This window comes from Pleurodeles waltl, chromosome 1_1, assembly GCF_031143425.1.
Source record: "Pleurodeles waltl isolate 20211129_DDA chromosome 1_1, aPleWal1.hap1.20221129, whole genome shotgun sequence".
Classification (NCBI taxonomy): domain Eukaryota; kingdom Metazoa; phylum Chordata; class Amphibia; order Caudata; family Salamandridae; genus Pleurodeles; species Pleurodeles waltl.
The window spans coordinates 773993992-774007695 of record NC_090436.1 but is presented as its reverse complement, the minus strand read 5'-3'; the positions used below and the strand labels follow the sequence as shown (position 1 = coordinate 774007695).

The window sequence follows — 13704 nt, the reverse complement described above, 5'->3', positions numbered from 1 at the left end:
CCTGACATTACTCGCTACCCTCCTACGTGAGGATTTGAGCTCACAATGTCAAGGATGCCCTACAGTCGTAATTTTACCTTTGTGCAACTCCATTTAGAAATGCAAAGTTACATTTTGTGTATCTTAAAATTGAATTTGTATTTGTAAATAATGCTACTTGTACAGCCTTCTCTTAGAGGTACAAAAAGATGAATCTTGTACTTTGTTCTTTAATAATTGCCAACATTACTCTTAAGCCTACCATGTGGATTTTTTGATTTGTTCTTCTCTGATGCTGCACAGCAATTTGAAGATAAAGTATGCTTAATGAAATGGACGTCTCAGTAATGTAGAAGTGGCTTCAAAGAAGAAAGCTGGAATGGTATCTTGAAAGTGGTACCAAAGAGGCTAAAAAGACAAATTTCCATGAGATTATAGATTTAAAGGAAATGAAAGACATTTCTTAGATGAGTGTGCATGGTAAACATGCTAATTGCACTGCATTACAACTTATGCAGCAACCCAAAGCTAGAGTTCATAGATGAAAAATAATGCTATGGATTGAGGCCCGAGATCACCCAATTAACTATGTTGTAACTATACTAAAGCCAATACAACTGACACTTTGGAAGTATCACATGCTTACTGTATTATATTGTATATATATATATTTAACACTAGTTTGGTGCCTGGCTATAAGTGCTCAAAATTCCCTTTGTTCTCCTGTTCCTCAACTTTCTTTTCTTCCTCTGCTTTCCCCTTATCTTCATCATACTCCTTCTCCTGTTTCTCTTTTTCCCCCTTTTTTCCTCTTTTTCATCTTCATCACTAAACCAAAAGTGGGTATTCAGAAGGTAGAAGGTGACTTACTGTGTTGGTGGATCATTAAATGAAAGTTATAATTGCTCATTTGGTGGGTGTAACCTTAAATGAATTTAACAAACATCCCCCACACATTGAATCAGCACAATAAACATTTTATGTGTTCTCTTGTCCTTTTGACTCAAAAAGTAGTAAATTCATTTTTGCCCCTTATGTGAAGGTATCTGACAAGGAGATATATTTTCAGTTTGTGCATCAGATATTCCATATAAATCATAAGGAATGGATATGAGTCAGTTAAATTTGAGTGTCTCTTAACTGGTAAGCCAGTGTGGATGCATTTGTCATCCTTCGCAGAAATCAAATGCACAACAAGGTTGCCGGACCTTTGGGCCCAGAAAGAAATGTGGGAACCATCAACAATTACTCCAACACCACCCCAATTATTTAGACACCATGACAAATGTGGTCACCGAAGGAAAACTCCAATCAGGAATATGGTTTAAAGATTTATTAAAACAACAAGCTCAAGTCAAATAGACAATGTGTAAAACCAGGTAATAGAGATACATAATCACCAAGAGTTGCATAAGGCGACGGAATAAGTTCAGGTGTACTAACATCAACAAAACTAAGCATTCAAGAAGAATGATACAGAAAGCCAATAGGAATATCTGAGCTGAGACACAGAAATCACACGATGCTCAGATTGCACAATCATTTAGTCAATTCAAATGCAATTAATTCAATAGTCTTTGGCTGGGCATAGGTCAACCGTACAGCTAACCAATTTTGGGAAATACGTGCATTGGGAGGAACACATGCGGGCAAAATTAAAAAATGACAACAATTTTTTGAAAAAGAATAAATCGGACTACAGGACACTAACTAAGAAAAGAAAATAAGTATCAGCAGAGTGGAGTTTCTCACCTAACAAGGCATTTCAAGGGGTAAGGGAAAATGTCAGAGAGGAAGATACCGCTCCAAGGGATACAACATTCAGGGAATCTTCATCAGCAAAACATCTGGTCAGCAAAGCATCTAAGTGTCAGGAAAGTGTCCGTCTCTGACCTAGACAAGCCTACTCTGAGCGAAGATAAAAATTCAATGCTATATTAATCCACATGAAACATTACAATTTGTCAATACTGTCAGTTCATACTACCTCAAAGGGGCATCATCCAATTAAAATTAATCACCAGACATCAGGTTGCAACAGTTCAACATTTTCCCAGGTCTGTCTTGGGACCATATCTTTTCCGTATGATTCCAGACAGGTTGAAACATTTGTGTACAATCACAGACCATGTTACTGCATTAGAAGACTCTCGAGGTGAATTGAGCACAGTTCTTCTACAATTAAATAATAGACATTTTTTTTTTTTCCACAAATGAGACTTTACTTCTCATGGGATTAAAATCTGAAACAAGACTTCACATTATAAAAAATAATTCAGTACTTCTACATGACTGCAATATGTAAGCGCTCTAGCCACAGTTAGGCTAACACAAGAAAAATATAAAATACACTTAATACTTTTTAGTAAAACACATATAATATGCAAACATATAAATTAATTTGATAATATATCATGAATATAAGTAAAACGTTTTATGGAAAAGGCTTGTAATTGCATTTTATTAGACCTAGCTGAGAACTTTCACTTGCACATCTTTTCAAAGTCATTAATCTTTCACTAAACGCAAGAAATTGAAAATCATTTGTACATTTGCCATTAGCTTTGAGTCTAAATTACAGTTTAACTTCAACTTTACCCTTCTAGCATGGGATTTAATTAAAAAGCCACCTGTGTTGAATTGTGAATAACATGCAATTTGCACGTTTAAAATGCGTGTCAGTGCAGCTTTTTTTGATAGTTTTCCCTTATTTACGTTTGAGTTTAAACTTATCACAGTCTGACCTCAGTGAAAAGAGGGACAGAGCTAAAATTTACGCTCTATCACCAATAAAGACTACTCAGGGCAATCACAATGGGGACCAGATGCTTGGTGTGTGTTATCACTTGGACCACTCTTTTCTGGAGAACCTGGAGTCTACAATACAGTTCCATTCAAATCTTTTAATTTTGTCTTGTGGTAGACTGTGTTCTTGAGATTAACTGTTTTATGTGGTATAATCAGTGCTTTAAATGGGCCGGTACTGTCCGGTACTGAGTACCGGCACTTTTTTATTTTGAGAGGGAGAGTACCGGCACATTTCAAGAAAAACGTAATACTTTTAATAGGAGAGTACCGGCACTTCTCAGGAACAAGCAGGTACTCTGGCACAGAGTACCGGCACTTTAATTTTTCCATTTCAAGCACTGGGTATAATAATTTGATAAAGCAATTGGATAATGTAGCAATAGTAATATAAAAGAATAATATTATCATGGCTACGTCAAGGAGCACACTAAAGGTTTTAGCCTTGGTTACTACTGGTAGATAAATTACAGTGAGGAAGAGATTCATTTACTGATTTTTAGCCTAATCATGAATTACTGGAACGTTTGCTGGTAATGCTTGGAAGAACACCTTCTCTGCATCAACCTAATACTAGACTACATAAAATTGATGGAGTAGTTTAAAGAGTAAGGAAATTTACTATGGAGGAAGCTCACAGCATTGGGCATTCCATCCAGTCTTCTTAAAGCCATGCAGCTCCTGTACACTGATACTTGGGTGAGGATACAGATAGGGGACAGGTCTGTCTTGTCAAGAAAAATAGATACCTTTCAAGGACTAAATCGAGGCTGTGTCCTGGCACCCTATTTGTTTTATTTGTTTTTAGCAGACCTATCACAAGAACTAAAAACAGTAAACTCAAATGTACTGAGATTAGGCCAGATAACTATATCTAACCTGCTATATGCAGATGATGATGTTCTGATAAGTCAAATGCAGGTCGGGCTTCAAAGACTACTGGGAGGGCTAGCAAACTACTCCAAGCAAAATGGTCTGATTGTAAACTTAGAAAAGACCAAGGTAATGGAATGTAGCCACAGGGTAAATAAAAAATATAGATGGTTCATGAACGGGGAACAGGTGGAATTAGTTCATTCCTATTGCTACCTGGGAGTACGGTTCGATGAACGGGAGTGCTTAACCCAACATAGGGAGGAGTTAAAAAGGAAAGGTCTAACACTGCGCATAGCGCTCTCAACCCTAAAAAGAACCTCGAACGGCCCTAGCATCTTACCATTATTTAAGGTGATATCAGCCAAACTGGCACCTAGCTTAACGTATGGCAGTGTTGCACTGCGAGGGCGCGATGCACAATGTCTAAATACAAGTATAATAAGAACATAAAGACAGCTATTTCGCCTACCTCCAAACGCATCGCCAGCACAGATACGATTCGAGTTCGGGCTAATAAACCAGACAATAGATAGAAAAAGGGCCTACATGAAAACTAGGCGTAGAATAAAAACTAATGAGAGGAATGACCTGTGTCAGGTTCGGTGGCAAGAACTCCAAAGAAATAGTGAGCATCCAGCTGCGCTCTATCTGAACAAGGCAATAAATTATTTAGGGCTGCACGAAAGCTGAGAGAGTAACCTATCTGCAGTATGTTTCAAAAGATTAGTAAAGAACAAAACCAAGATGCTATCTCTATTGAAGGACAAAGAAATATTATCGAAAATATCGCATGCCTGGGGGGTACTAAATGAGTATACATGCCTAAGAAAGCAGCTCTATTTCAAAGAAGGCTGGTCCCCTGTTCTAAGAATGAAATTTCTGTACATTTGACTAGGAAAGTTACCTGTTGATAATAAAGATTATTTAGTGGGAAAGGAGAGCCCTAATGAAATTTGTAGGTTATGTAATAAGGGGAAGAGGAATATGATTCACCTTTTATGTCTGTGCCCTGCCTTAGAGCAAGAGAGAAAATGCTTGCTAAAATTGCTTTTTAATCAACCTGGTATAAGGACATACAGACAAGCAGTAATAGCATGCCTAAAACCAGATGACACAATCCTGAACTCACGTATGGTGAAAAGAAGGCTGAGAAGAAATCTTTAGGAAAATGTTTGTCACCCTCCTGTCTCATCGTTCTGTTCAAAGACCAAGGTTATGGACAGTCTTTTCCTTTTTTACTGTATTTATATTTATTTAATAAGTGTAATATTTATGCATTTTTTATGTAAAAAAATGATTTTACGCTGGCAATATACGGCATACCATTGTAATGGTTTTAATTAACTGTACAATAAAGATTATTCATTCATTCATCGCTCGCAAAAAGAGTAAGGAAGTTGGAAATGACCATTTTAAGGGCACACAAGCCTGCTATTATTTGGTCACAAATGTAATTGCTTATTTGGACACTGTACTCTATCAGTGAGACAATATTTGAACCAACCGCTACTGTGTTGAAGACCGCATCAACATATAAAACCTTCACTGCTGAAGTTGGTGAGCAAACCTTCTGTAAGCAGCAAATTATCCTGCAACTTGATTGCTACTGTGGATCCCTGGTCTCGAATGTCTTAGAATGATCTTGCTTACCTCTGAGCCATGACTCATGCTTCATCAGGACTCCAAATTGCCCCATAAAAAATGTAGACAGCATATAGGCATGCTGCCCAGAATAAGTATTTAATGTCTGTTTGCATAAAACCTGCTCCCTCTAGAACATGAAACAATTTATTTCTAGTATCCTGGAGTGGAATTTTGGTAAATAAATCTAGATTTACAAGATTCCAATTCTGCTAAACATATTACCAGTGATATAAGTAGGTAGCTGCTTTAAGAGCAAAGTACACTTTGGTAGAATGTTCATTTTAATACATTTGTCCCTCAATATCAGTGAAATGGGTATGTTCTTGTTTAGATCTAGAATCTGCTTTACTTCTGCCCATTTATTATTACTCAACATCTATACACTTAGCTAATGCACTTGCTCCATGATATTAAAGATAATGGCCTATTTTCCTTGTAGCATATATCTACCTCAAATTTGGTCAGATTATCTTGTACTAGAAGAAGCCATCAAAGCTAATTTGAACATCCAGACCTTTTCTAATGGCTAGTGGATTTTCATTTAAAACCAATAAATCATCAATATATTTCTTAATTTTATTGGTGGACGGCCCACGGACTAAATCGTGAATCTCCTCTTTAGGCTAGCAATATTGTTAATGGTTCAATAAATATGGAAACCAATAAATGGGAGTTATAGAACCCTGTCTCATGCCGCTATGTACACAAAAATGTCTGCTCTGGATAATATTAGCTGTAATTGTGTCTTTTGTCTGTGGACACAATGCCTGAAGTACAATAATGAAAGGCAGGGAAAATTTGAAGAAAGACAGTTCACACCACTGGTAGTTCCAGTGTACTAAATCAAAGGCTTTTTCTACGTCCTCTAAAATGACCATCAGTGGCATGCAAGTAGAGTCACTAAATCTGTCATGGGTAAGACATCTGAAATGTTTCTCCCCATTCTTTGCCCTGGTGATCTTCATAACTTATAGCAGGAAGAACTTACTGTAAATGTTTGGCTAGTAATTGAGCATAGATGTTACTGTCCATGCTTAGAAGTGAGTTTGATTGATAGGCTCGCCAAATTCTTACTAGGATTTCCAAACAACAATAATGAAGTAATTTAGCATGACTGAGGGATCTGGCCAGTAGAAAAAAATCTGTAACTCACAGTATGAAAGAGAGTGATTTTCAGATTTTGGCCAGCATGCCATCGAGGCCTGCAGTTTTGTTATTTTGCAAACTTTCCATAACTGTTCTGATCGCCACCATTGTAATATCTACCTCTAGCTGTTTTTGAGCTGGTCTTCTTAATGTGGAAAGATTGAATCTTTAGTAGAATTTGACTTGCTCCAATAGTTTATTGTAATTTTTCTGGAAAGAAGCATAAAAGAGAACCTCAAATACAAAAATAAGATGGCAAAACTGCATATGATTGTCACTTAATCTAAGACTGCATGCTGGACATACTTAAATATATTTCATTATGAACAATTCCTGTGACGCTGTCCCAGTTTCTGGTAAGCGCTGTCAAACCTACTGATGGGCACAAAGCTAGACTGGCAAGCATCATTAAGTTTGTTCATCAACATGATAGCAAGTTTGGTCCAATAAATACTTCTCAAAGTTGTTGCTGCAAGCAGTCAGGAGAGCAGTTGGCCAAAAGCTAGTATGGGTAGTAGGAGCCAGGTGATAGTTTTATATTTTGGTGTTGTGCAGAAACCTTTTGCCACATCCTAGACTTTGAAAATTTAAATGCCAAGAAACACAAATTCGAAATGGAGATTATTGTAAATGATCTCAAGCATGCCGAGCAATGTGGTGTGGTCGTTGTTTGAGAATTGGGAATGTTCCCAGTGGTAAGAAGAACAAGCAAGCAAAGATTTGCTGATTTTTGATTACAAGGAATGCAATGTTCAAACATCTCCCTTGGAGTACTGTCAGGTAAGGAGGTAAGTTTTCTGCTTCTATTAGTAACAAACCTATAGTTAACTTATTGCAAATATATAGGCTGAAATGTCTGCCGGTACTTACCTATGATGTTGCTATTTGGAGTTCCAGAATTGTACAAAAATGCAGCAGGAAGAGAACTGGTTTTGTCGAAAATTGCTTGGGGTTGGTCCTACCAGTCCTAGCTCTTTTATCCATGATGAGTTGGGTTTAGGATGTGTTGAAGATCTTATGAAACTAGCCCCACTCCTCCTATGGATTTCTGTCTGGTGCAGGGACCACATCTCCTTTATAAGAAAAGTAATACAACATTGTCTCAATTGTGATCTGGGGCATACCATTCTGTGGTTATACCATGTTAGAAACCTGGCCATTAATCTGGGTCATCCGGAATCGTATTATGCCCCCCAGTCTATTGTTAAAGCTAACAGGAAAAGGGTGAAAGAACTGTTTTTTTAACTTAGCTACGGAAACAAAGGAAACTAGGGCCTTGGAGAAACCGATTAGGAGAGTCTGTAAGATTATTAAAACCAATCCAAGTTTAGAGCCTTATCTCACCCTGGCTAAAAATCCTTGGGAGAGTTCACTGTTCATCAGGTTCCTGTTGGGCTCAATACAGCATAATATTTGTTTTCCTCCTGGCCAGTTTGATTCAAACCTCATATTAACTTGTCCCAGTGATGGTATCACACTGCAGACCTTGGACCATCTCGTGCTATTTTGTCCAATGTACAGTTACCCTCGAAGAAGTTATATGCCCCCATTTTAAGATAGAGGGGTTTCTATAAATTTAGACCTGCCTTACTTTAACTCCAGATGCTGGTTGACCCAGCAAATATAGCTCCAGTTGTATCCTTTTTAAAAAGTGCCCTGTACTTGAATGCTGCCATGAATTTATAATTACCCACAGTTGGATGTTTTTTTTTAAAATTCTTATATGTATAGGTCTTTCTTTTTTATCTTTGGATATACATTGCACAGTTTTATGGTTATGTTTTAAACATATGTATGTGTTTTTACTTGTACTTTTATGATTGATTGAAAACCTGTATTGGATTATTATTTAACAATCTACAGCACCACATGAAACAAACAGATTCTTACAGGGTAAGTAACTTAATAGTTTCAAAGACATGGCAGTGATTATATGAAACTGTGTTGACGATGAATAGTGTCAGAAAATACTCATCTACATCTTGGTTGAAGCTGGATAAAGGGGACCTCAACATTGGCGCAGGTTTAATTCAATGGGGTGTAAAGGTAGGCCACAAAATAAGCAAACCCGGTTTTCCTGGTAGACCCAAGCAGTCGTCTTATACTGGAAAAAGTACTATGTCTGAAATTAAAAGAGAACATGTTTTTCTTCTCAAGTGAACAACCCACTTCTAGAATGGTAGAGGTGTTACAGAATTAAAGTAGTCTTACGTTCCTTTCATTGTCATTTTTTGTTGGGCATATCTCATTCTTTGGTTTTCAAATGAGTCTTTGAGATAAAAAAACTTAGTGTTTACCACTTTTTCTGTATTGCAGGAGTACCAAAGAACAAGACAAGAAGTGAATTCACTTAGAAGAGAAAACTCAACCCTAGACAGCGAGTGTCACGAGAAAGAAAAACTTGTTAACCAGTTAACGACACGGACTGCTGTACTGGAACAAGAACTTAAAGATAAAGAGCAAGTTGTAATAAGAACAACAAATGTCTGTGAAAGTGCACAAGAACACAAGGTTTGCATAATCTACTTACAGACTGTTAATTTAAGCAAACTACAAAAAGATGCAAAAACAATTAACCCATCCCTACTTATGATTGACGTGTGCTTGTTTGTCAATACCCGTATTTAGGTATCTCAGCAAAAGGCTGTTTTTGTAAATGGCTGTCTTCTATGAATGTGAATTGTTTTGTGATGCAGGGTTTCGGACCTTTTTTCAACAACATGTTTACTTAAACTCATGCTTTCTCCCTTACATGTCTAACGGGGTGGAACTTCCTCAACAAGAAGGAAGAAGCCCATTCCAAATTTGCTAACATGAAGAGTTTGCAGACAGTATCACTCTTGCTGATACTTCTACTCAAAATTTGCTACACTGGCATAGGTACCTACTCACAGAGTTCTAATGGAGTTCACGTCGCCAGAACATTTATTTATTTATTAATTCAATACATTCTATTATGCAACACAGTGATGTAACAAGGACCCCTTCAGCCACTGCAGTGTGGTGCGACCACTGAGCTCCTTGGGGTCTCCTCAACACTGTACACTGTGTATGGGCATCAGGGCCCTGATTGGGTCAGGCGAAGGTGGCCCCCTCAAGGTACTTTGCAGTGGGGCCCTCAAGTTTCATTACTCCACTGGTGCAACAAAGACAGAGAGATGTACTGCTTTACATGATAACCAGTGATCATAATCAACTGAAAGTTACATCCTAGGATGGTGTGGTGAAAGAAGAACAATAATAGACCACACATTCATGTTCAGACAAAGTTAGATGGGAGGCAAGTGAATCCAAACATCTCATGATTTAAGGGATGAAGAATTTTTTAGCAAGGGTATAAATCTCAAAAATGTATTGCCTAGCTTAGTTTTGAGCTGTTCCCTAAAGATGCTGACGCGGAGTTCCATGCTGATACAATCTTCATGCTGATACAATAGCTCCAGACAAAGATTGCTTGCTGAATGTGTCAGTCTTAAGTTTTGGTACTTCCAAGAGAGAAAGGGATCTTTGCTTCTCGAACATCTGAAGCCTCCAGAGATGGTGAATAATTTGTCAAAGCAAGGAGGGTATGTGCTTTGCAGTGTTTACTTGCATTGCTTCTAGCTTGATGTTATAATAGTTTTTGCTGTATGAATCAACCCTGTCACAGATTATAAAGCTACACTGCCTTGGGTACATGAGGGAAAGTAATACCTGCCTAAATGATATTACCTGCAATTAAATGTAGACATGACAAGGACATGGATGCCATTTTGTTCAGTGGTGATAACGTATCAGATTTGTTATGGCAGTTGAGATGGAGATGTGGTGATTTTGTTATTTTATTAAGGTGACTCAAAAAAATGACCATGAACCCGTATTGAAACTTAGACATTTAGTCAATTGTAATGTAATGTAATGTAATGCCAGGAAAGTAGTTACATCAAGGTAATTCAAAGTGCTTTATCCCATATCCTTTCAGGGTTGGATAGTAGCAAACATTCCGTCTTCTCAAGCATAGGAGGAGGAGGATGTTATTTTTTATCTGGGTTAGTTTTGTTGCAGGTGAGAGGGACAATTTCTTAGGATAAGCATGAACCTTTCATGATCAGTGCAAGATGTATAATTTTGGGTCTAAAATCAAGCTTTTTTGCACCAACCTATTTTCCTACTGCATTTAGGTGGTTATAAATGATATGTTCATATGCAAAAATGTTGGTCAATTCAATTAGCCCTCTTTTGACATCTGGACCGTGCATCTCCACCAGTGCCTTAAAATGCACATTTTAGCAACTATCAACAATGGCACAAACCACCTTCATTGTTGATTGGACATTTCTGCTTTGTCTGATAAGTTATAGAATATGGCCACTCCAATTGATGGGGTAGTTGCTTATATATCCCCTAAATAACCTTCCAATATGGTTCCACAGCATTACAGTGCCAAATATGTGAATGATGTCCCACCATGGCTGCTTGCATCGCCATCATTTTGAGGGTTACAGGAGCCTTGCTCTAGCACTAAACTGAATAAGAGGGGGGCGAGGGCACCCTTGTCCTGTATCATGCATTATTTTATCAGAATGGGACATGACGCCACTGCAATCTGCTAGAGCAGCCATGTGATTATAGTTGTCCTGACCTAGGCTGATTCTATTTAATATTTGTAACATAAATCATATGAGGTCGAAATACTTTTTGGCATCAGTTGGACATCTAATACATCCACTTTCATATCTTTGGAGCTCCATAGTGTGTGCACTAGTGTTCTCGTAGGAATTCTAGAGGTACCATCCTAGCACAATTCCCTCGTGGGAGTGATGTTTCAAAGAGGAGATTACTTTGGGGCACGGTAGGGCTGTACCTCATGTATTCCAGTGGTTTGTCCTCTTCCCTGGGAAGAAGGGCTATAACCACTTGGCTGCATATGGGTCTTTTGGGTGACACAGCAGTCTCTGCTTCTGTCAGCATGACTTATAAAACTCCCCAGAGAATCCATCTTACATGCAGGATCTGCAGGTCGGGTTCAGAAATGGTCTTATGACCCTCAGCCCTCGTAATCTCACCATCTACTGTCATTCTACCCCAGTCATTTAAGATAGGTATATTTACAGAGTTGAAGAAAGTTTTCCTTTTCTATTGTTGCCTCATCCTAGTCAGAGTTTTTTGCAGAAAGTGGTGAAGGCTCAGTGATTTCTGCTGGGTGTGTTAACAAGCACCCTGTTTAGTCTTGGTTCTGAAGGGTGGCTAGCTGTGCCTCCCATAGATGTAGTTGAAAAGCAAGCAAAAAGGGTGCCTTTTCTCCTCACTCATAATTTCTCCCCTTGAGCCTCACTAGAGGTTTCTGGGCAGCAGTTGTGAATAATTTCTTATAGGCAAATGCTTCTGCCTCCAGGTATGCTGGTGATTATAGGAGGGGTTGTTGTCTCCTGTTGATAGGAATTGTGTAGAGCATTCTAGCTTGGACATATATGGATTTCTTTTTGGTGATGGTAGCATCGCACATTAATAGCCCACCCCCAGGTCGTCTTACTTGTTGCCTTTAATACTACATGTACAAACCTAAATTGAGATTTGATAACAAGTTAATGAATTGCAATTTAGGTTTGTAACCAAATACCAATTAGGTAATTGGAAGTGGCAGGTATAGGGCTTCCTTCCAAATACTGAGTCTGATAGGTAAGCATTAATGTTTGGCTACTACTTTGCAGTTGTAAAACATTTATTCTTCACCCTCCCCTCCAACCCCAAAATGAAGTTGCTAGTCATGTGCAATGGTCCATGGACTACTGCTTAATCTTATAACATTAAACTTTAACTTTTTTTTCAAACACATTTAATTTCCTTCAAAGAAAATGGGTTGTATTAAAATAATTACTTTATTTAAGATCAATCACAGACATGGGGGTGTCTGCTAACTTCAGTTTATATATACACGGGGTTGCCTCACAGAATTTGGGCCTATTAAATAAATAATTCAAGAAGAAGCCTACCAGGAAAGTAAAAAAAAAAAAAAAAAAGATATTTAACATCACATTATTTAGTAAGGGGGGTCCAAGAATTCCTCTAAGTAGACTCCACATGGTGAGATCAGTGCAATGTTTGTGAAAGGGACATCTCAACAAAACAATTTATAAGTTATATTACACCAAAAAGAACTTGTAAACGATTATGCTCAAAGTTAGTCAAAAAGAGGGCAATTTGTCAGCTCATTAATTTGCCCTGTGACAGTCAATCTGCATCATTTTGAGCAGATGCACTCCTCTTTATATCTGCAAAGTCCTTCAGAAGCCCCTCTGTTGACCTTGAATTCAGTAGAGCAGCCATTTTTGGTGGTGGCCGACTCTACCCTCCTAAACTTGCCTCAGAGGACCACCACTCAAAGGACTGCTGCACCCAAAGGTTCAGGTTATATTTCAATATTTATTGAACACATAAAATTCAGATCATTCCTGGAGGAGAACCCCAGGCTAACTGCTTTTCCTGGAATCCTGGCCATGCTAAGTTCCTCATTCTAAAACCACATTCTAACAGAATGCCACAGTGTGCTCACCGGATATCAAGGGGTGCTGTTAGTTCTTAAGTGAATCAATCCCTGCACATTTCCTCTAAATTCCAGTCACTGATCAAGAAATTAAGAGTTATCCCTTGGTTCATGAAAGGAGATGTACATGAGTCCCCAAAGTTCCAGTCATGTTGCTTTTGTTTAAGTACTTAGTTTGCAGATTTCATGAGTCAATTCTTTCAGTGGAAACAATCCATATCTCAGGTTCCAGAAAACATTAGATTGATCAATGACCAAGGGGCTTGAAATGTAGTTTTCTGGAAACATGGCAATACATGGCTTCCCTACCTACACATCCACTATTCCACCCTTTTTTCAATCAACTCGCAAGGTCTTGCTCTGGATTTCTAAATACATACTGCCTAGTGAGTCTGACAGCCAAACTTCTTGGGTTGCATTTTGTTTTTATAGCCCGACAACCTCTTCTGTCACCCACTCAAAATGGGTATTTTAAATTTTAGCTTGTTTACTATTTTGAAAGTTTAAAGGAGCATATGTGGCTACGCACCAACCTAAAACTACAAATGTTATGCAACAAACAGTTTTAGTAGATGAACCTTTTTTTACTTACCCCTCTGTATTTCCTTTTAACAGTTGCACTGAGGTGCTGCCTAAAACAAAGGTACTAAGCAGTGGTAGTACACACTTTCCTTTACAAATACCTACTTTTATTTAGACCCATTCTGTATGCGAGTGGGGAAAAAAGTGCC

At 38.1% G+C, this 13704-nt stretch overlaps 1 protein-coding gene across 1 annotated transcript in view; it reads left to right on the top strand.

Moving 5' to 3' along the window:
* LOC138287290 (spindle assembly abnormal protein 6 homolog) overlaps window positions 1-13704 on the top strand; it is a 248489-nt gene that overhangs the window by 132256 nt on the left and 102529 nt on the right. The window contains exon 9 of the mRNA XM_069227650.1: window positions 8767-8961. Coding sequence (XP_069083751.1) covers window positions 8767-8961 — 195 coding nt within the window. The remainder of the gene's footprint in view (window positions 1-8766; window positions 8962-13704) is intronic.